The sequence below is a fragment of the Monodelphis domestica genome, chromosome 3 (genome assembly GCF_027887165.1).
Source record: "Monodelphis domestica isolate mMonDom1 chromosome 3, mMonDom1.pri, whole genome shotgun sequence".
In the NCBI taxonomy this organism is placed as follows: Eukaryota; Metazoa; Chordata; class Mammalia; order Didelphimorphia; family Didelphidae; genus Monodelphis; species Monodelphis domestica.
The window spans coordinates 430,062,339-430,085,575 of NC_077229.1; the positions used below are offsets into that span (position 1 = coordinate 430,062,339).

Consider the following 23,237-nt stretch of genomic DNA (forward strand, 5'->3'; position numbering starts at 1 on the left):
ATTAGCTATATGACTCCAGGCCAATCATTTCTCATCTCTTGTTCTAAATTTCATCATCTGTAAAGTGAGGCTACTGAATGAGATGAGTACCAAGTTCCCTTTCATATATAAAATGGTATGAACATGAATCAAAATTGCCTAATAATGATAGTAAATATGTTTTGGGAAAAGAAATTAGATTAGAAAAGAAATTATGTGGCAGAATCTCATTATGACACTTCTATTGTATCCCAATTGAATCCCAAAAAACTGCTTTTCTATGTTACATTGAGAGAGAATCCATTATATGTCCTTATTTATGTGAATATGGGACATTATCCACATAAAATAGGAACAGATTCAAGTAAACATAGGGATTCTCTAACTAGGATTTAAAGTAGTTTGAACTGCTGTGTTGTTGTTTTGCTACAAAATCTTTTATTTTTCAGGAAGCAGAATATGCTATTTATTGCTTTTAAGATCAGATCAGCACTAGAGCCTGCAACAAAAAACTTTGAAGAGTCTAATTAAAATTGCCAGAGTTAAATTCTCTGTTGCCCAATTCAACATTCCATTCATGGGTAGAGGTAGCTGTCTCCATGAACATGTTTCCAGACAAATAAAAAGGGCCTTGTTGAACAGGTTGCATCTTGCTAGGACCTGTGTAACTTAATATCTCAGTGTCCGCCCAAGAAACCTGGAGATGTAATAATAAATGTAATTCAGTGTGGTGTTCCTTTATTAAGGATCTACAATGTATAAGACTAACAACTGGAGATACAAAACAAACTACACTCCTTGCCTTCATGGAGTCTAACTTTTAGTGAAATGATAAAAAAAAATACTCAAAATATATAATTGAGTAGCTCAGGCAAGAAGTGCTGTCAGAATTCAGAAAATGGAATCAACATGGTCAAGAAAGGTCTTGTGGTAGAAGAAGAATGCTATGTTCTGCAAAACGTTGTTCTTCCAATCCATCTATGTTATAGAAACCATGGTTGTCTGGAATCCTTCACTCATCACTTGCCAAAAAAGTATCAAGTCATCAAGCACTTACTACCCATCAGTAGTCATGCTAACTTCTATGAATACAAATAAAAGCAAAAAAAAAACGTACTTGCCTTCAAAACAGTACTTTGGTTAGGGAAGCCAATCCATAAAAGGGAGCTGGAAATGATGAGGGAAGAAGAGATGCCAAAGTCAAGAGCCACAGGCAGTGTTCACCAATGAGAGAAGGGAGATGGAAGAGCAAATAGAACTTTCAGGGTAAGATGGCAGCAGATGAATCATAATGAAGTCTAGGATGGCAGAAATAAAGCCAGGAGAGAAGTGAATGCTGTCTGGCCTGGATCCTTCCTCAAAATGGAGGTCTGGAAGCAAATTACCAAGAGAAAGAGGGGTCTGAAAGATGAAAGAATCTACCATGATGAGAAGGTAAGTAAGCAAACAAAATATTCATTGAAGCTCTAGACAAGTCTACTATGAATTGGCCATTAACAAGGGCAGAGAGCCCCAAATTAGGGATGGTTGAAGACCTTTTCTCCACTGAAAAAATAGAGGGGGAGAATGTTATCTTTCTGAGTCACTCCTATACTGATTTGAAACTAAATTCCATTTACTGATGACCCTTCAAGTAAGTTTGTGTCCAGCAGATGGCTTTAGTGTGTACAAATCCAATATATACATATATAAACACATACATTCAATATATATGCATATATAGACACATACACAGACATACATACGGAGGAATGCAGTGCCTTCTGAAAAGACAAATATTCCCTTTGTTTCCATTTCATTTTTTCCCCTTTTTCCCAATGAAGAGAACATACTAATCACACATTGTTATTTACCCCCTCAAATCCAGGCCCTGGATTTTTTTCCCTCTTCATTTGCACTTGCTACTGCCCTTTTTTATCTGTAATGTTTATGCTATACTCAGTCCACTGGTTGGCAGCTCAAGTCTGGCTAACAGAGTATAACAAAGGAAAAGAATACAAAAGCCCCTTGTCAAGTGGACTACCTTCCTCAGAGCAGACTGAGGCAGGGGCAGTGAAAGGAGGCTAAGGAATATAGGAACAATGTGCAATTCTCTCATCATAAAAGCACAGAATGTTAAAGCAGAAAAGGGCATTAGTGGTCATCTTGCTCAATCCCTTCATTTTATAGATTGATAGAATAAAGGCCAGGGGAAGTGACCTCCTCAAGGTCACACAGCTAGTGAATAGTAAAACTGAGACTAGAAGCAGAGTTCCTAATATAATCCATTATACCTTGCTTCCTGTAGGATTTTATATTTGTATACAGTAGGTGCTTAATATTTGTTGAATTAAACAGCATATACAATACCATCAATTGTACAAGTGGTGGAGACATATGCTCTCTATGTAGATCCATAGAATGATCCTGCCACATGGATTAATATAAATCCATTTTTACCCATTTCTTGTCCACCTACCACTTGGGGAGGACTGGGCTTATTGTTCAATTATGACTCTTCACCAGGAGGACATATTTCAATGATATATATGTATTGTCAGAAATCATGTTACCAGAAGAAGGAATGCCAAAGGATGCTAGGAATGCACTCACTCCGAGACATCAAGGGGAGATTCTGGCACAAGTTTCACTTAAGACTACCCTCTGTGAAAGCTGGGAAAAAATTTTAGAACAAGTATTCCTGCTAAAGGATTAATTATAGAAAATGAAGTCAAATGCATAAAAATATGTCATCCTTCAATATATAAATGATGAAAATATATGAATAGATAGTTTTCAGATGAAGAAATCAAAGCTATCTATAATTTTATGGAAAATGTACTAATTCACTCTTGATTAGTGAAATGCAAATTATCATGAGTACCATCTCACACCTATAAGATTTGCCAATTTGACAGAAAGGGAAAATGATAAATGTTGGAGAGGATGCAGGGAAATTGGAACACTAAGACACTGTTGGTGAAGTTGTGAGCTCATCTAACCATTCTGGAGAGCAATTTGGAACTTTGCCCAAAGGGCCACAGAACTATATACCTTCTAACCCAACAATGCCACTATTAGGTCTTTAATCCAAAGAGATTTTTTTTAAAGAGAAAAGGACCTATTTGTACAAAAATAGTGTAGCTCTTTGTGTGGTAGCAAAGAACTGGAATTGAGAGAGTGACCATTAATTGGGAGATGACTGAAAAAGTTGTGGCATATGATTTTAATGGGGAAAAATGTGCTATAAGAAATGACAAACAAGATGATTTCAGAGAAACTTGGAGAGATGATGCAAAGTGAAGTAAGCAGAACCAGAAAAAACATTGAACACAATAAAAGCAGTATTTTTTGATGAACAACTATTGTGAATGACCTAGTTATTCTCAGCAATAGAGTGATCCAAGACAGTCCCAAAGACTCATGATGAAAAATGTCATCTGCCTCCAGTGAAAGAATTGATGGAGTCTGAATGCAGACCAAAATATTGTCTCTGTCTCTGTCTCTCTCTGTCTGTCTGTCTCTCTTCCCCCTCCTCCTCCTCCTCCTTCTTCTTCTCCTCCTTCCTTTCTTTCTCTCTATCTCTTTCTTCTCTCCTTCCTTCCTTCCTTCTTTCTTTACTTCTATTACTTGTTCTTTTTCTTCTCTTTCACAAAATGACTAATATGGAAAAATGTTTTACATGATTGCACTTGTAAAATTCATATCAGTTTGCTTACAGTCTCAGGGAAGAAGCAAATTAGAAGGGAGGGAAGAAAAGAATTTGGAACTCCAAATTAAAAAAAATGAATATTAAATTTGTTTTTACATGTAATTGGAAGAAAAATTAAATATTACTTAAAAAAGACCACCTGCAGCATATCTCTGAACTTCATTGGAATCTCATCATCTTGCCAGTTCACATCAAGCCTGAAAGTCCCATCTCTGTACCCTCTTCCTCTGACCGAAGAGGGTGGAGGGTGGACATTGGAGAGCTCCATTTGAAGATGGCTTGGTGGTAGCTATCTCTTCATTTCCCAACCAGATGCACTCCTACAGACTTCATGCCTCAGTGCTGGGTTTCAAGCCCCCTTTTCAGCTTCCTCCATTAAATTGGGAGTTCCTTGGAAAGAGAGACTTCTTTTACCTTTCTTTGGGACCTCAGCATATATTCCTGGCTCATAGTAGGTATTGAATAACTGTTTATTGGCAGACTGATTTCAGATAATATAAAATATAGCATATTATGTAAAATATAACATTGATAATATAAAACATAGGTGTCTTGGGGTAGAAGATGGGGAAAGAAGGAGTTAGATTAAGCCTAAAGAAGGAGGAAGAGATCTGATCTATGCCTGTAGAGGAAAAGAAGAATCTTGGGGAGGGCCCAGAGCAAAGGGTCTTAGCTTTGTTGTGTATGCCATGGGCAGCTTTGGCAGTCTGCAAAGCCTATGTGCCAATTCTCTGAAAAATGTTTTTTTAAATAATTGAAGGCAATACTGAATTTCGATCAGAAGTTAATGAAAATAAAGATGTAATTTTTTCTCTCCTAAGTTCATGGACCCCCTTAAATCTGTCCACAGACCTCTTGAGTTAGCTACAGGGTTAACCCTTGGTCTAGAGAGTAGAAACTTGATGACAGATCCATGCTGCTAGAGATAAAGTTCCATGAAGAAGCAGGCAATGGAGAAATGACATCAGTTGTAAAATGTAATGAATGCTAGCATTAGGAGTTTGCTCAGTTGAGCTCTGGACCTGTCACTTAGAAACTGTGAGACTTTAGGCAAGTTTTATGCCTTTTCTGAGTTTTCTCATCAGTAAAATGAAGAGATCATTACTTGTTCTTCCCTGTTTACATATAGGGATCATATGGGATAATTTGGGAAGGTGATTTGTAAGCCAGAAATTGTTCTACAACCACAGAGTGACTCTTAGAATGCTGAGTATTGATGCATCCAGTAGGTCTCAATAAAAAATCTCATGCCTATTGTAAAGTCCACAGAAGTGAATAGAATTTTACATACCAAATGAATTACTCCTTGGGCATATATGAATATACCCAATATCTGATCCACGGATTTGATTCTTTTATATAAGGTGATACTATAAAATAATGTGACTAATTGTTTTTTAAGCCAGCATCAGTGAAACAAATACTTATGAATCATCTCTTCTGTGTGTAGGGTTTAAATGAATATCCAACACTCCAAGAAATATATTTTTATATATTTTATTTTATTATTATATATTATATAATATATATATTATATTTTATAAAGTTGATTAATAATCACTTGAAGTAGAAGGAATGAAAAGGAAATAGAAGTAAAAAAATCCCTAATTATCTAACAAAATTAAAACCACATGAACAAGTTCTCCTGCTTCTTGTCTCACTTCACCTCCACAGTGTGCTATCACCCAAAGAGAGAGCAAGAGGTGGGGCTACACCAAACTTATATCCTCCCCTACATCAGCACGTAATGCTGGGAATTGGAGTTCTAGGGTAGAGAAGTTAATTACAGATGTGTAATGCTTTGGCTTCTGAGAACAATAACATGGATAAAGATGAAACTTTTTGTCTTCACAGACCTTACAATGAACATAAGGAACTTATAAAAAGAAATAAATTAGGTTCTGATAAGTACAAAAGAGAAATATGAAGAGTGACAAAATTAGAGGGAGGAAAAATTTCTTCTGACCAGAGAAATCAGAGCTGTGTTCATGGAGAAGGGAATATTTCAACTAGTTTGTGAAGAATGGGAAGGATAAGAGTAAGCAGAGATGGAGAAAGGACATTCTAGGCCTAGGGCAAAGCATGAGGAAATGCAGTGATACTGGAATGTGTGTTCTAGGGATGGTGAGTAATTCAGGTTGATCATAGTGTAGGTTTTATAAAGAAGAAGAGTGTGAGATCAATTTGCAAAGGAGATTGCCCAAATTTTTAATATTAGCTGGCATATTATTTAAAAAATATTCACAAGAAAACAGAAAGCCAGAACAAATTACAGACAAGGACAATGGATAAGGTTACATATTGATTCATTATATATTTTTAAAGGAAAACAAATGGAATAATATATTATTATATTTTAACATATTACATAAGAATTATAACAATTATATAAATATAGTATAATTATAATAATAACATGTTATTATTATAAATAATAGAGCTTCACAGCTCCTTATATGGACAGGTTTGTAGCCTAATGGATGAATGGACTAGATTCAGGATCAAAGTTCAAGTCACTTCTCAGAAAACAAGCTATTTGACCCTGCAAAAGTCCTCAATTTCCTCATTTACATTATAATAACATCTATCTTAGTGTTGTTAATAGGATGAAATGAGATCAAATAAAATGAATGGTTGGCCATTTCCTTTGCACACCTTAAAGCACATCAGCAACTAAATGAAGTTGTTTATTAAATTCATTTCCTCATCTGTAAAACAGGGACAATAATAGCATTTACCTCTCAGTGTTGTTGTAAAGATCAAATGAGATGAATTTATACTTTATAAACCTTAAAATACCATATAAATACTAGCTATTGTTATTATTAATATAATATAATAATAATAATATAATGATAAAAAGTTAATAATAAGAAAAATGCCCATTTTATTTGATTTGTGCTAAATTTGGACTAGGAAGCTAGGTGACAGTGGCTAGAAAACCAGGACTTCCTAGAATCAGGAAGACCTGAATTCATATTTGACCTCAGCCTCTTACTAGCTGTGTGGTACTGGGAAAGTCATTTAATCATGTTTGCCTCAGTTTCCTCATTTGTAACATGAACTTGAGAAGGAAATGGCAAACCCACTCTAATATCTTTGCCAAGAAACCCCAAATGGTATCACAAAGAATCAGACATGACTTAAATGACAAAACAAGAAGTTCAGGATAAAAAAAATTATGAAAACAATTAGCTGTATTAGCTGTATTAGCTGTTTTCAGCTAATTTTCAGAGGTAGCATCATGCAAGGGGATAAAGAGTCTGCTAAGAACCAGGAAGACCTAGATTCAATTCTCCCTCTGAAACATGCTGGCTTTGTGATTCTGGGCAAGCTACTTAACATCTCATTGTCCCAGTCTACTCTCTGAGAAAGCCTGCATTCTTTAAGGGCATTGCTTCCCCTGAAGTGTTCTGAATCAATGAAATCATAGGTTTGGGTTTAAAAAATATACATTTTTTTACTATTCTCTTCATATTAGTGGAGTACATCCCTTCTTTAAATAAAACATTTTTAAGTTAAATTAAATTAAAGACAAAAGAAAACAAAACATCTTCATTCTTTGCTCTTGATAGCATTTGAAAATGAAAATACTGGGAGGTACTGTCCTGGAGTTTATTACTCCATTTCTTGATGGGGTATCATGGCAAGAGGACCAATGTATGTGGCAGGAGAAGCCCTGAATTTGTCTTATACTTCATTTTGCCACTTTTTATGGCACACTTTGCCACACTACCTGTGTGAACCCCAACAATTGTTTAAGCTCTCTGAACTTCAATTCTACAAAATGTTGTTATTGTTCAGCTGAATCCAATTCTTTGTGATCCCATTTGGAGTTTTTGTGGCAGAAATACTGGAATGGTTAGCCATATCCTTTTCCAGTTCATTTTACAGAGGAGGAAACTGAGGAAAACAGGATTAAGTGACTTGTCCAGAGTCACATAGCTACTAAGTATCTGAGATCCAGTTTGAACTCAGGTCTTTCTGACTCAAAGGCTGGCATTCTATCCACTGGGCCACCTATCTGCTCCCAACAAAATGCTGAATTGGGCCCAAATGGTTCTTTCCAGCTCCAAATTTATGGTCTAATACTAGTATTATGAGATTGTGATCCCATTGGCATCACTTATTTACAGGAACACTTCATTTAATTGATTTCCCATAGTCTTTTTAAAAATAAAATTGTAGTACAACAATTTGTTCGTGTGTGTGTGTGTGTGTGTGTGTGTGTGTGTGTGTGTGTGTGTGTGTGTGTAATTCACAATAGTAAGGAACATTCAGCACCAGTTATAAACCTGCAACTTCTCAATAGCATTAGAGTAATTATTGCTTTTTATTTAAATAGCTTTTGGAAACGTGAAGCAGTAATTGTTAAGTGTTTCCAACTAGATTACTCAAAATAATGACTTTTATTCTTTTCCAAATTAATATAAATTAGGTGGTGCTGAAAAATTGGGGAAAGTAATTATCTCCACTGTATTGGTGGGAAGGCTTAGTGGATCATCCTGGAAGGGAAAGGTTTACCTCCTAATCCTTAATGGCATTTCTCTGCTTTTTATTCATTGTTCATCATGCTTTTTAAAAACTAAGCATATTTTTAAATTTCTCAGGAAAACAACTAGCATCTTTTTTTTAATTACCATTCTTCTCAAGGGAGCTTGCTTGCAAGTTTGTAAGTGTTTTTTGCTAGATAACTACAGTCAATTCTACAGTAAAAAAAAACACCATAAGAAACTTTGCTCAACAGTCCTGGGGAAAATGTGTTGAATTTCAGTTTAATTTATAAATGAAATTGTTCAATAATTTGGCATAAGTATTTGAAAGGATTTTCTTATTGAGAAAGCTATGGAACTTTGTTCAGGTCTTATTACCTATTACTTGGACTGCTACAATTGCCTCCAAATTGATTTTCTGCTGTAATACTCTCCATTTTCTAATCCATCCTCTCCAGAACTGCCAAAAGGGCTTTTCTTACAAAACAGACCTGACCACATCAGCCCCTTGTTCAGTAACTTCCAGGGGCTGCCTATTGTCAAATATTCTCTTTTGTTTGGTATGTAAAGTCCTTTATAACCTGACTCCAAACAATCTTTCCAGACTGATTTTACATCACTCCCCTGGGACACTCTGTTCTGGGCTGTCTTCTCTTCTCCCTCTATACCTCTATTACACTTGGTAATCATCACCTCCCATGCATATAAGTATTATCTATATGCAAATGATTTTTAAATCTATTTATCTAGCCGTACCTTGGCTTTTGATCTTTGATCTTACATCTTGCTTCAACTGCCTTTTCAATATATAGAACTGAATTTTCCCAGCTACCTTAAACTCAACAAGACCAAGACTGCACTCATTATCTTTCTTCCCAACCAAGTCCCCTCCTAATTTTTCTATTATTGTCAATGGCATGAGCATCTTCCTAATCACCAGGATTAAAACCTCAGTGTCATTCTTGACTCCTCACAGTCTTTCACTCTCTACATCCAATCAGTTGCCAAGTCCTGTCTTCTACTATAAACCCCCATCTCTTGTATATGCCACCCTTCTCTCCTCTGACACTGCCACCACCCTGGTGCAAGCCCTCATTATTTCACATCTGAATTTTTGCAGGTTGGTCTCCCTGCCACAAGTCATTGCCCATCCTCAACTCAGTTGTCAACATGATCTTTCTAAAGCATAGGTTTGACTCTGTCACTTCCCCCAGACCCCTCAATAAATGCTAGTGTTTCCCTGTCACTTCCAGGATCAAATATAAAACCTTCTCTGTTTTTAAAGCCCTTCTTGATCTACCCCCTTCTTACCTTTCCATTTTTATACTTTACCCACCTTCACATGCCCTTTGATCCATTGCCATTGACCTCCATGCTATTCCTTGCATATGACAGTCCACATCTTCAGATTCCAGGCAGTTTCACTGACTGGTCTCCATGCCTATTGTCTCCTGGCTTCCCTGGCTTTCTTAATGTTCCAACTAAAGCCTCACCTTCTAGGAGAAGCCTTTCAGAATCCCTCTTAGTGCTAGTACCTTCCCCTCATTGATTATCTCCAATTTATCAAATCCATATATGTGTATGTGTATCTTGCATGTACATAATCTTTTGCATGTTGTCTCCACCATTAGACTGTGAGTCCTAGAAAACAGAAAGTAGTTTTTGTTGTTGTTGTTGTAGCAGAATCACTAGAACTTAGTAGGTGTTATAATAATAGTGCTTAATCAAAAATGTTTGTTGAAATGATACATGTAAAACCCAATGGAATTGCTCTTCAGCAATGGGAAGGAAGAGGAAAGGGAAAGAATGTGAAGCATGTAACTATGGAAAAAAACATTCTAAATTAATTAATTAAATAAATAAGAATTTGTTGAGGATAAATAAATAAATAAATAAATGCTTGTTGACCTATTCTCAGTCATTCTATGGTTCAACCAAACTGGCCTTTTGCTGCTTCTGGCACAGAACATTTCAACTCTCATCTGTGTGCTGGTGCCCTTACCCACCCTCTCATGCCCCCATGCCTGAAATGTATTCCCTCATCACTTTCACATTTTAGAATCTCTCATTCCTTCATTATCTCATTTCAAGGGCCATTTCCAACATAGGGCCTTTCCTTATTTCTGTAAATGTTAGTCACTCATTACAAAATTGCTTTGTATTTATATGTGAAATAGGGACTATATGCTTTCTTTCTTTCTTCAGTGCCTAGTCCAAAATAAATATATTTGCACATTGATTGATTCAATGCTATTTCTTTTCCAAGAGGCTTTTTTGTTTGTTTTTGTTTTTAGGGAAAGTCTTTCCTGTGTGGTTTGAATGAATTCTCCAAGTGGGCTAGGAGTCTCTGTTCAGGTCAATGCTCATTCCTTCTGTTAATTAGACGATGATTAAATAATGTCTAAGCATCTAAGTTGGTGCCCATTTCAGTTCAGGAAATCCTCCAATCTGGACAAGATGGGATGGGTGGTAAGTAATCCTTGGAAGGGTGATGGCACTACCAAATGCACATTGTTAGGCCTTCATTTTCACAGGCATTGACTATGGTAGTAGCAGATGGGCATCCAGGAGGGTGCCAAGATGACAATTTCCCAACAGTTTTAGGGCTCTTCATGGCATGTGTTCTTGTAAAGAATCGGCAACAAAATATGGTTATGTTAGCCTTAAGATCTGTGTTTATTCTTTCTGGTTATAGTTTCTCCCTTGGCTGTGCTGTTATAAAGCTATTTTTCCCATTTTTTCCTCTGCCTTTTAGGCTTCTCATCTGTCTTTCCAATTAGAAACCAAAGTGCAACAGATAAGATGAATTTTCCAAAATAAGACAACCACTTTTTACAACTATGAAATGGGTTAAGTGAGCAGCCCAGGAGTGCTCGGGTATTCCTGAAGGAAGCACTATAAACCCACTAAAATGGGAGCCGAGCTATGGTTTGTTCACCAGCACTGGCCAGAGACTGCGATACCTTTGTCCTCTCTTCACATTTTCTAACTGTCAAGTGGGGTTCAATTAGAGCCTCAATCGTGTCAATTTTACAGATTCAGAGACCGTTTCCTTTATTCTCAACATACTGTAATCAAATGATAGTATTCATAGAGGACTTCATATGGTGCCTATGTACTATGGTACATTCTTAGTGATGCTTGTTCTTTCTCTCCCTCCCTTCCTGTGAACATTTCACGTTTAATAATCATGGATGCTTTCTGACTAATGCTCAGTGAAAATTTTGACTTTCTATTTATTTATTTAAAAGCCACGAAATAAAAAAAACAATTAAAATTAATTTCTGCCCTAGTATCATTTCTAAGACAGAAATGAAGCAAAGGCTAGGTGATTGGAATTAAGTGACTTGCCCAGGATCACATAGCTAGGCAATATCTGAGGTCAGATTTGAACCCAAGCCCTCCTAACTCCAAGCCTGGTGTTTTATGTTAGCTAGCTGCCCAAAATTCATTTTTTTATTAAGCTTGCTGCTAGAGTATTGGATACATGTATATATATATATATATATATATATATATTTTTTAATTTACTATATATGCAACTTTCAGACTTTTCACTATGTGGTGGTATCCTGGCAATGGACTTTGCTTTTATTGCTGGGAAAAATGTCATAGTATCATAGATTTTGAGTTAAAAGAGTCCTTAGAAGTCCGGGCTCTTCAATTAACAGAGGAAGCAACTAAGGTCCAAAGAGATTTTTACATTATAGGAACATAGGTTAATTGGTGGTATGGACATTGAAGGCCACATAGAACAACCCCTCCATTTTACAGATAAGGAAACTGAGGTTCACGGAAGTTGTAACTTCCCCAAAGTCACAGAAATTCAGGTTAATAAGTGGCAAAGTCCAATTCAAACCCAAGCATTTTGAGTCCATGTGCAATGTTATACTACATACCCTCTTTGGAGGATCATTTATCCTTTCAGCCATTGAAAGACTATTAAGCACCCTGATAGAATGGTGGGCCTGGATGAATTGACACACATTCACCAAAGGGAGGCATTTGTTCCTTTCCCATACGTCAAATCAAAACCAGTATGTGTAAAAAGATGTGCTCACTTCTCCACTGAGATAGGTTGTCCTGACCCATTGGAAAGGACAGCGACAATCCCTTTATTTTGATTAATAGAGCTTGTAAGTCGTGGGGGTTCCATCACAGAAGCAAAGCACAAACTGCCCCTTTACTTTTAGCTTGGTTGCCCACATCCTGTGTTCTGTACAGAGTCACAGTTTCTACAAAATGCCAGCTGCCCATGTAGATAAGCGAGGCGGTCAGCCACAGGTCAAGGACCGGAAACACTGCATAGCTGGCATCTGACTCATCAGCTTACCAGGGAATTCATTACCTCTTAGAGTGATGAAGCGTATTTGAAATGCTGGCAAATACTTGTGGGTGTTACATGGAATGTCGGCTAGAACAGCTATGGTTCTTGTGTGTGAGAAAGTGTATGCATTTCTATTCCTTTGTACTTTGCTTGTCACTTTTACCGAAAATGTACTAGAAAGTTCTACTTTGGCCCAGCCCTACTGGGAAAGGAAAAAGGTACAGGAATTCCTGTGACTCTTGAACCCTACGGATCTTTTCCCTCGACTGGATTTCTGACACCTTAAACTGTGCCAGACTATAAAATTATAATTAAAGCAAATTGTCAAAGTGAAATCTTTAAAAATATTGCCACTTTAATTCAGTCTCTTCTGCCTTCCAGTGAAGCCTAAATATCTGATGTCAAAATATAGGACTCCTATCATTTACTACAGGGGAATATTTCTAACCTACCAATGTGACCTTGGTACATAGCAGGAAAGGTGTTGAGGGATAATTCTCTCTGCCACAGCTGAACAAGAGGCAGCATAAATGGGGAACGCCTGCTCCCAACATTACTGAACAGGGTCAAGGAAACGAAGAGACAGTAGGCAGACACTGTAATTGGCAGGACCTGAAGCTATATCAATTGGGGTTAAGTGACTTGTCTAGGGACATACAACCAAGAAGTGTAGCATACCAGGCATATTAGCATCTTGAAAGTATGATTGGTGTATTGATACTGTATCTTATGTGTTCATAGACCAGACTCGAGGTCATGTTACTTATTGATTATTGTATTGCCAAATCTTCAGTCCAAAGGTGAAAAAAGAATTCCTGAGCAGGACATTATTTGCCATAGGGTCCTAGCTCACACCTTGTTAGACCACATTCCTTTCCAAGTCACATGTTTGATTAACCTCCTCCTCTTTTGATTATATGATTGTCAATTGAGCCAGTGTTAAAGCCTATACCATATCACATGTTCATTAGTTACCCCCCACTCCACATTCCTAAACTCTCCAATAAAAGTTTGAGGGCACATGTGGAGCTCTCTCTAAAATCCATCAAAGGATCATGACAACATGTAGCCCATATTTTTTAACTCCTTGTCTCTGAGTCTTCATTCCTTTGTCTCTCTCTTTCTCTCCTCTATCCATTTTCCCTCAGTTTCCAATCTCCTTCTCAGGTGTCCACCCATGAGAATTTTAAGATGTAACTGCAGGCAGTTACATTTAGATACAAACCAAAGTCTTCCTGACTCCTACCTGGCTTGCCAAACTGAAGTATTGAGATCATCTGTGTTGTTGTGAAGGGGAGGCTGTGGCAAGATATTTTGTTGTCGGTCACCAATGTATTTTAGTTCTCCCCTCAGAAGGAAAGCCAAGAGTGACTTCCCTTCACCAGGCCAGTATGCACTTTACATGGAGACTATAAATTCATAAAACTCTATTTATTTATAATTAAAATATATAGGTATAAGGATTAATAACAAGGAAATCTTAACACTAACAAGGAACTAACTTTTTACACACCATCTAAGTTCATTCACCTCATAGCAAAATCTTCAGTTCTTCCAGCTACTGTGAATCTTAAAACTGCTCAGACTCTACCTTAGAACATTTGGTTAAGGCTATTCCCTTATTGTAACAAATGGAGGTACTTGATCAGGAATGTATTGGGAATTTAAAAATTACTCCACCCTGCTCAGACAGTGCCTTAGGGGAAGATAAAGTTGTAAACTCCTGATGGAACAATGAAAAAGTCCCTAACTCATACATATAATAAAGCTAGAATCTTAAGCTAGGTCTATTTTTAGATCTAATACAAAAGGGTGCTAAGTACCTATAAAGATTAAATTAATCACTAAAAGGTCAAGCAACTTACAAAGGGCAAGCTTAGCAAAGAGATGTGAAATACTCAGAAGATATAATCTAATCAGAGAAGATGATAACAAAAGAAGATGTGAACTAAGAATGGTCAGTCCTGGGGAAAATGTCTACTGTGATTGGTAGATGTGGAAATTTAGGGGAGGTGACATAAGAGAAATTTCTCTTTAAAAGGAGCTGGCTCTCTGAACTTAGTTGGAGTTTGGAATTAGTTGGAGGAGCTGGGTCTCTGAACTAAGTTCAGGAGTTGAGGATTTTCAGTGAAGGACTAGAGTTTTGCTTTAGGACGATCTTGTGGTGAGTGATTAAAGACTGACTAGTCTCTCTCCTTCATACTATTTTCTCTTACTCTCTACTCTCTTTCCCTTCCCTTAATTCCTTCATTTGTATTAATTAAAATCTCCATAAAACCCAGCTGAGTTGGGTATTTTCATATTTGGGAATTTTTCCCATGGCAACCACTTATTTTTTATTTAAATCAAGACACTAAAAATCATTTTTTACAGTTTGGCAATTCACAGTCTTGAAACCCACATTTTCACGGTTACACTACACTAAATCTGCCTAACACTTATTTAAAAAAAAAAAACCCAAAAGCTATCTGACTATAATATATTTAAAATCCTTATTCAATTAATTTATTAAAGATATCTCCAAGTACATATAGATTCAGTCAGCCAAGATGGCAGCTGCTAACTGACAATAAGGTCACCCTGATATGGCCAGAGTCCAGGCAAACAGCCTTCAGCCTTTCTTTCTCCAAAACTGTTCTCCAGCAAAGCAGATCTACAAGCTTCTTCTTAGAGATGATTTCTCTCAGACAGGAAAGTAGAAAACCTCTTTAGATGGGTTTCAGAGTTCTCTCTTCCCTCTCACTAGCACAGAGCAAAATTTCAGATGTCTGCCTCCAACAGCAGCAAGAGAGAAAGATCCTCAGTCAGTGAGTGTACCTCACCAACTGTCAGAATCTTTCCCTGTGTCCCTCCTTCCAAGTTCTTGTCGCACACACAATACTCTGCCTTAGCTGTACCCTCAGAGATCTCTTTATCAAATACCTTATTTTAATAAATACTTAATCAATATCCTAAATTCCTCACTACAATATCTATATCTCTACACACAAACATATATGTGTGTGTATAATTTAAAATTTCAGACATGTGGTTTTTTCTGATCACTTATAGTATTAGAGTCTTTAAATCTTTCTGTCAATATGTCATAAAATGTGGCCTAATATTCTAGAGAACTGTCTGAGGTTCAATAAGATCAAAATTCTGAGATCTTTTTTTGGTGGCAATCAGTAGATTCTTTTCATTTCTCTTTTAACCTCTGGTTCTAGGATATCTGGACAATTTTTCTTGGCAATTCCTTGAAGTATGACATCCAGACTCTTTCTTTGATTATTGCTTTCAGGTGATCCAATAATTCTTAAATTATCTCTCCTTGATCTATTTTCTACATCAATTGTTTTTCCAACAAAATATTGCATCTTTTCAATTTTTTTGTTTTTGACTTTGTTTTATTTTTTCTTAATATCTCACATAATCATTAGCTTCCACTTGCCCAATTCCAATTTTTAAAGAATTATTTTCTTCATTACGCTTTTGTATGTTGTTTTCCAGTTGTCCAATTCTGTCTTTAAGATATTATTTTCTTCAGTATTTTTGCCTCTTTTACCAAGCTATTAATTTGTCTTTTCATTCTTTTCTTCCTTTGTTTCCTCCTGCCTTTTTGCCCAAGTCTTTCCTCCTTTACTCTTATTTTATTTTGAAATTCATCTTTAACTCTTCCAGAAATTCTTGCTCAGTCTGTCCATTCATATTTATAGGTGATGCTTTGCTTGTAGCTGTTTTGAGTTAATTATCTTATGAGTTTGTGTCTTCATCTTTTGTGTGCCTATAGTAAATTTTTATGGTCAGGAACCTTCATCTTCCCTGCCGCCACAGTAACTTTTTTATGGCCAGGTTTTTTTGGTTGTTTCCTTATTCTTTCTACCCTATTTCTTGATTTAGAATATTAATGTTGGGTTTTGTTGGTTGGGTATGAGGGTGAGAAGGGTAACTATCTCAAGGCCTTTTGTATTGCTTTTCTCAGAGTTTGTTCTGGGGTTTGGGAAGTTTTCAGTGCTTCCAAGGTAGTGTGATCTCTATAAAGGTGTAATCAGCTATCTCCTGGTCTGTATTCTGATGCGTATCCAAAAAAGACCCCCCCCAAAATGCAGAATTTCATTCAGTACAGATTCTCAGGGTCTCTTCTCCCTTGGAACTATAAATGATATTGTCCCTTAGGGCTTCCACCCAAAAAATATATGGATATATGCAATGGAGTTTCCAGACAGTGTCTACATCCAATACTAGCACAGGTATCCCCATTTGTCTTTTTCTGAACAATTGCCAGGTCCTCTGACTTGGGAAGTCTCAAAGCTGCTGCTGCTTCTTTTGCCACCATTTAGTTCTGTAAGGGGTAAACTTTATGGTTGGACTGATATATATATGGACTATATATATATAGTTGGTCGCCAGGGATTTAAATTCAAAATCCCAATGAAATGCTCAAGTCAGAATGGAATTTTATATTGATTTATTTACAATAGAAGGAAGAACTTAAGAATGAGAGATAAAGGAAAAAAGGAAGGATAGCTGCCCCGGCCTGGTCTGAACTGGCAGGAATTCAGATGCCTCATCCAAGGGATCTCTCCAGAGGCTAGTGACTCCAGAAAGCCAAGGGAAAGGGAGTCCCAAGAGATGGGCCTTTCCAGAGGCTGTTTCCTCCAGAAAAGCCATGGAAAGGGGAGTCACCTTATCACACACCACATGATCATCTAAGGGAAACATTCTCAGGTCTCATGCTGGAGCTCCTCCATGGTCAAGTTCCAAGGCCAAGTGCCTCTCACAGGAAGTGACACAAAATATAAAGCCAGTTTTTTACATCACTTCCTGTGTCTTACATATACCAATGGTGGCTTAAAGTTGGCTTTGGATGGCCCAGGAGGAGTTGTTTCTGACTTGTCACTTGCTAGCACATGTGGGTCAAAGACCTTCCTTCCCCCATAGTTAATCCTTAAGTGGGGGTGCATACATTCTTGGTTGCTAGAATTCTAAAGACTAAGTAGGGTGGAGTAAATAAAAAATTCACAGTTCTACCACTGGTGTTTCATCCTTGTGGGTTCTGATTCTTGTATTATAGATCTCTCTTTCTGACCTTGTAAGCTATTTTGGGCTAAAATAATGTCTTACTCTAGCCTTTTATTGACTCTGTCACTTTGGAATTTGATTTGAGGCAGTATTATATATATAAATGAACAACTTATATAAAGTTGTTCGGAGGGGAAGGGTTGAGAGGGCTCAGATGAGTGCCTTTCCTACTCTGCCATCTTGACTTCACCACCAACGTATCTATTATCAGAGATACTTAGGTCTGATAATGAATCCTATGTAGTCACGCCAGTGAACTTAATTTTGCTTGCTTTTACCATGAAAGTATTATAAAACTATGATAAATTTCCTAAAAGTGTTCCAGGAGATTAAAGGAACAATTTTTTTAAATATTTTATTTGATCATTTCCAAGCATTATTCATTAAAGACATAGATCATTTTCTTTTCCTCCCCCCACCCCCCATAGCCGACGCATAAATCCACTGGGCATTACATGTTTTCTTGATTTGAACCCATTGCTGTGTTGATAATATTTGCATTAGAGTGTTCATTTAGAGTCTCTCCTCTGTCATGTCCCCTCAACTTCTGTATTCAGGCAGTTGCTTTTCCTCGGTGTTTCTACTCCCACAGTTTATCCTCTGCTTATGAATAGTGTTTTTTTCTCCTAGATCCCTGAAAATTGTTCCGGGACATTACATCGCCACTAAAGGAGAAGTCCATTACGTTCGATTATACCACAGTGTATTAGTCTCTGTGTACAATGTTCTCCTGGTTCTGCTCCTCTCACTCTGCATCACTTCCTGGAGGTTGTTCCAGTCTCCATGGAACTTCTCCACTTTATTATTCCTTTTAGCACAATAGTATTCCATCACCAACATATACCACAATTTGCTCAGCCATTCCCCAATTGATGGGCATCCCCTCATTTTCCAGTTTTTGGCCACCACAAAGAGCGCAGCTATGAATATTTTTGTACAAGTCTTTTTGTCCATTGTCTCTTTGGGCTACAAACCCAGCAGTGCTATGGCTGGATCAAAGGGTAGATATTCTTTTGTCTCCCTTTGGGCATAGTTCCAAATTGCCCTCCAGAATGGTTGGATCAGTTCACAACTCCACCAGCAATGAATTAATGTCCCTACTTTGCCACATCCCCTCCAATATTCATTACTTTCCTTTGCTATTATGTTAGCCAATCTGCTAGGTGTGAGGTGATACCTCAGAGTTGTTTTTATTTGTATCTCTCTGATTATAAGAGATTTAGAACACTTCTTCATGTGCTTATTAATAGTTTTGATTTCTTTATCTGAGAACTGCCTATCCATGTCCCTTGCCCATTTATCAATTGGAGAATGGCTTGATTTTTTGTACAGTTGATTTAGCTCTTTATAAATATGAGTAATTAAACCTTTGTCAGAGGTTTCTATGAAGATTTTTTCCCAGTTTGTTGCTTCCCTTCTGATTTTAGTTACATTGGTTTTGTTTGTGCAAAAGCTTTTTAATTTGATGTAGTCAAAATTATTTATTTTACATTTTGTGATTCTTTCTATGTCTTGCTTGGTTTTAAAGTCTTTCCCCTCCCAAAGGTCTGACATGTATATTATTCTGTGTTTACCCAATTTACTTATGGTTTCCTTCTTTATGTTTAAGTCACTTACCCATTTTGAATTTATCTTGGTGTAGGGTGTGAGGTGTTGATAAATTCCTAATCTCTCCCACATTGTCTTCCAATTTTCCCAGCAGTTTTTATCGAATAGTGGATTTTTGTCCCAAGACCTGGGATCTTTGGGTTTATCATATACTGTCTTGCTGAGGTCGCTTTCCCCCAGTCTATTCCACTGATCTTCCTTTCTGTTTCTTAGCCAGTACCAAATTGTTTTGATGACTGCTGCTTTGTAATATAGTTTAAGGTCAGGGACTGCAAGGCCCCCATCATATGTGTTTTTTTTTCATTATTTCCCTGAATATCCTTGATCTTTTGTTGTTCCAAATGAATTTTGTTATGGTTTTTTCTAAATCAGTGAAGAAGTATTTTGGTAGTTCAATGGGTATGGCACTAAATAGATAAATAAGTTTGGGTAGGATGGTCATTTTTATTATATTGGCTTGTCCTATCCATGAGCAGTTAATGTTTTTCCAATTGCTCAAGTCTAGTTTTAGTTGTGTGGAGAGTGTTTTGTAGTTGTGTTCATATAGTTCCTGTGTTTGTCTCGGGAGGTGGATTCCTAGGTATTTTATTTTGTCTAAGGTGATTTTGAATGGGACTTCTCTTTCTAGTTTTTGCTGCTGAGCTGTGTTAGAGATATATAGAAAAGCTGATGATTTATGTGGGTTTATTTTGTATTCTGCAACTTTGCTAAAGTTGTTGATTATTTCAATTAGCTTTTTGATTGAATCTCTAGGATTCTTTAAGTAGACCATCATGTCATCTGCAAAGAGTGATAACTTGGTCTCCTCCTTGCCTATTGTGATGCCTTCAATTTCTTTTTCTTCTCTAATTGCTACTGCTAGTGTTTCTAGTACAATGTCAAATAGTAGAGGTGATAATGGGCATCCTTGTTTCACTCCTGATCTTATTGGGAATGCGTCTAGTTTATCCCCATTGCAAATGATATTAGCTGATAGTTTTAGATATATACTGTTTATTATTTTTAGGAATGACCCTTCTATTCCTATGCTTTCTAGTGTTTTTAATAGGAATGGGTGTTGTATTTTATCAAATGCTTTTTCTGCGTCTATTGAGATAATCATGTGGTTCTTGCTGGTTTGCTTGTTGATGTGGTCAATTATGTGGATGGTTTTCCTAATATTGAACCAGCCCTGCATCCCTGGTATAAATCCTACTTGATCATGGTGGATGATCCTTCTGATAACTTGCTTGAGTCTTTTTGCTAGTATCCTATTTAAGATTTTTGCATCTATATCCATTAGGGAGCTTGGTCTATAGTTTTCTTTCTCTGTTTTTGACCTGCCTAGTTTTGGAATCAGTACCATGTTTGTGTCATAAAAGGAGTTTGGTAGAACTCCCTCTTTGCTTATTATGTCAAATAGTTTGTATAGTATTGGGATTAACTGTTCTCTGAATGTTTGATAGAATTCACTGGTAAATCCATCAGGCCCTGGGGATTTTTTCTTAGGAAGTTCTTTGATGGCTTGTTGGATTTCATTTTCTGATATGGGATTATTTAAGAATTCAATTTCTTCTTCTGTTAGTCTAGGCAGTTTTTATTTTTGTATACATTCATCCCTGTCACCTAAATTGGTGTATTTATTGCCATATAATTGGGCAAAGTAATTTTTAATGATTGCCTCAATTTCCTCTTCATCGGAGGTGCCGTCCGCCTTTTCATCTTTGATGCTGTTAAGTTGCTTTTCTTCCTTCCTTTTTTTAATTAGATGGACCAGTACTTTGTCTATTTTGTTTGTTTTTTCAAAGTACCAGCTTCTTGTCTTATTTATTAAATCAATAGTTCTATCACTTTCGATTTTATTAATTTCTCCCTTAATTTTTAGGATTTCTAGTTTGGTTTTCTGCTGGGGGGTTTTAATTTGATCGCTTTCATTTTCATTTCCAATGGATTGATCTCTGCTCTCCCTAGTTTGTTAATATAAGCATTCAGGGATATGAATTTACATCTGATTACCGCTTTGGCTGCATCCCAAAAGGTTTGAAAGGATGTTTTGCCATTGTCATTTTCCTCGATGAAATTATTAATTGTTTCTATGATTTCTTCTTTAACTAAATGATTTTGGAGTATCATATTGTTTAATTTCCAATTAGTTTTTGATTTGGTTTTCCATGTACCATTACTAATCATTATTTTTATTGCCTTGTGATCTGAGAAGGCTGCATTCATTATTTCTGCTTTTCTGCATTTGTGTGCTATGTTTCTGTGACTTAATGTATGGTCAATTTTTGTGAATGTGCCATGTGGTGCTGAGAAGAAGGTGTATTCCTTTTTATCCCTATTTATTTTTCTCCATATATCTATTAATTCTAATTTTTCTAAGATTTCATTCACTTCTTTTACCTCTTTCTTATTTATTTTTTTATTTGATTTATCTAAATTTGATAATGATTGGTTTAAGTCTCCCACTAATATTGTTTTGCTGTCTATTTCTTCCTTCAATTCGCCTAGTTTCTCCATTAGAAATTTGGGTGCTATATTATTTGGTGCATACATGTTGATTAATGATATTTCCTCATTGTCTAAAGTCCCTTTTAACAAAATATAATTACCTTCCCTGTCCCTTTTGATCAGGTCTATTTTTGCTTTGGCTTTATAAGATATAATGATTACCACTCCTGCCTTCTTTCTGTCAGTTGAGGCCCAGAAGGTCTTACTCCGTCCTTTAATTCTGACCTTGTGGGTGTCAACCCACCTCATGTGTGTTTCTTGAAGACAACATATGGTAGGGTTTTGGATTCTAATCCATTCTGCTATTCGTCTACGTTTTATGGGTGAGTTTATCCTATTCATGTTCAAAGTTATGATTGTCATTTGTGGACTCCCTGGCATTTTGATATCCTTCCCTAATTCTAACCTTTTCTTCTTCGGCTCTACCTTTTAGTCCAGTGATTTACTTTGAATCTGTCCCCCTTGTCCCCTCCCTTGATGTTTCCCTTTTTAGTCCCTCCCTTTTTGTTTTCCCTCCCCCCTCCCCCCCTTGGTTTTCCCTTCTCCCTACCCTTGTTGGGTAAGATAGAATTCAAGATCCCAATGGATCTGGATGTTTTTCCATCTCAGAGTTGATTTCCCTGAGATTAAGGTTTAAGTAAAAAACCCTCTCTTCCTCTCCTTCTTATAGGAGTTTTCTTCCCCTCTCCTTCCCATGTGAATCATTGTGTGAGAAAGATTATTCTATTTGGTCTTTCTTTACCCCCTATTTATATATTACATTTTCCCCACATGCTAGTATACATAGATTGATAGAAATGTAGTCCTTATAGAAGACAGTCTGAATAAAAGAAGAAGATAACATTTTTCTCCTTTCCCCTTTCCTTAATATTTACCTTTTCAGGTATTCCTTGCTCTTTGTTTTTCGGTATCAAACTTTCCACAGAGCTCTGGTCTTTTCTTTGCAAAAACTTGGAAATCTTCTATTTTGTTGAATGCCCATACTTTCCCTTGGAAATATATAGTCAGTTTTGCTGGATAGCTGATTCTTGGTTGAAGACCCAGCTCTCTTGCCTTTCTGAAGATCATGTTCCATGCCTTACGATCATTCAGAGTAGAACTTGCAAGGTCTTGTGTGACCCTGATTGGCATTCGTTTATATCTAAATTGTCTTTTTCTGGCTTCCTGTAGGACTTTTTTTTTTGTTTGTTTGAGAGCTTTGGAATTTGGCAATTATATTCCTGGGAGTTGTCTTTTGGGGATTTAGTGTAGAAGGTGTTCTGTGAGCTTTGTCAGTGGCTGTATTACCCCGCTTGTTCTAGAATCTCTGGGCAATTTTCTTTGATTATATCTTGTATCACGATGTCGAGTTTGGTGTTTATTTCTGACTTTTATGGAAGTCCAATTATTCTTAAATTATCTCTTCTCCCTCTATTTTCCAGATCTGTCACCTTGTCGGTGAGATATTTTATGTTCTCTTCTAATTTCTTGGTATTTTGGCTTTGCTTTATTAATTCTTGCTCTTTTACATGATCGTTGTCTTCCAGTTGCCTGATTCTGACCTTTAAAGCCTGGTTTTCCTTTTCAGTTTGGTCACACCGGTTTTGTA

The 23,237-nt window shown here is 36.7% G+C and overlaps 1 protein-coding gene across 2 annotated transcripts in view; it reads left to right on the forward strand.

Moving 5' to 3' along the window:
- RAB27B (RAB27B, member RAS oncogene family) overlaps positions 1–23,237 on the forward strand; it is a 258,468-nt gene that overhangs the window by 115,274 nt on the left and 119,957 nt on the right. Inside the window, exon 1 of one of the 2 annotated variants that reach the window (XM_016431645.2) lies at positions 958–1,413. The exons of the other annotated variant lie outside the window; for it this stretch is intronic. Within the exon in view, the coding sequence (XP_016287131.1) occupies positions 1,388–1,413 (26 nt within the window). The 5' untranslated portion in view covers positions 958–1,387. Of the gene's footprint in view, positions 1–957; positions 1,414–23,237 lie in introns of those variants that run through there. 2 annotated transcript variants of the gene reach the window in all.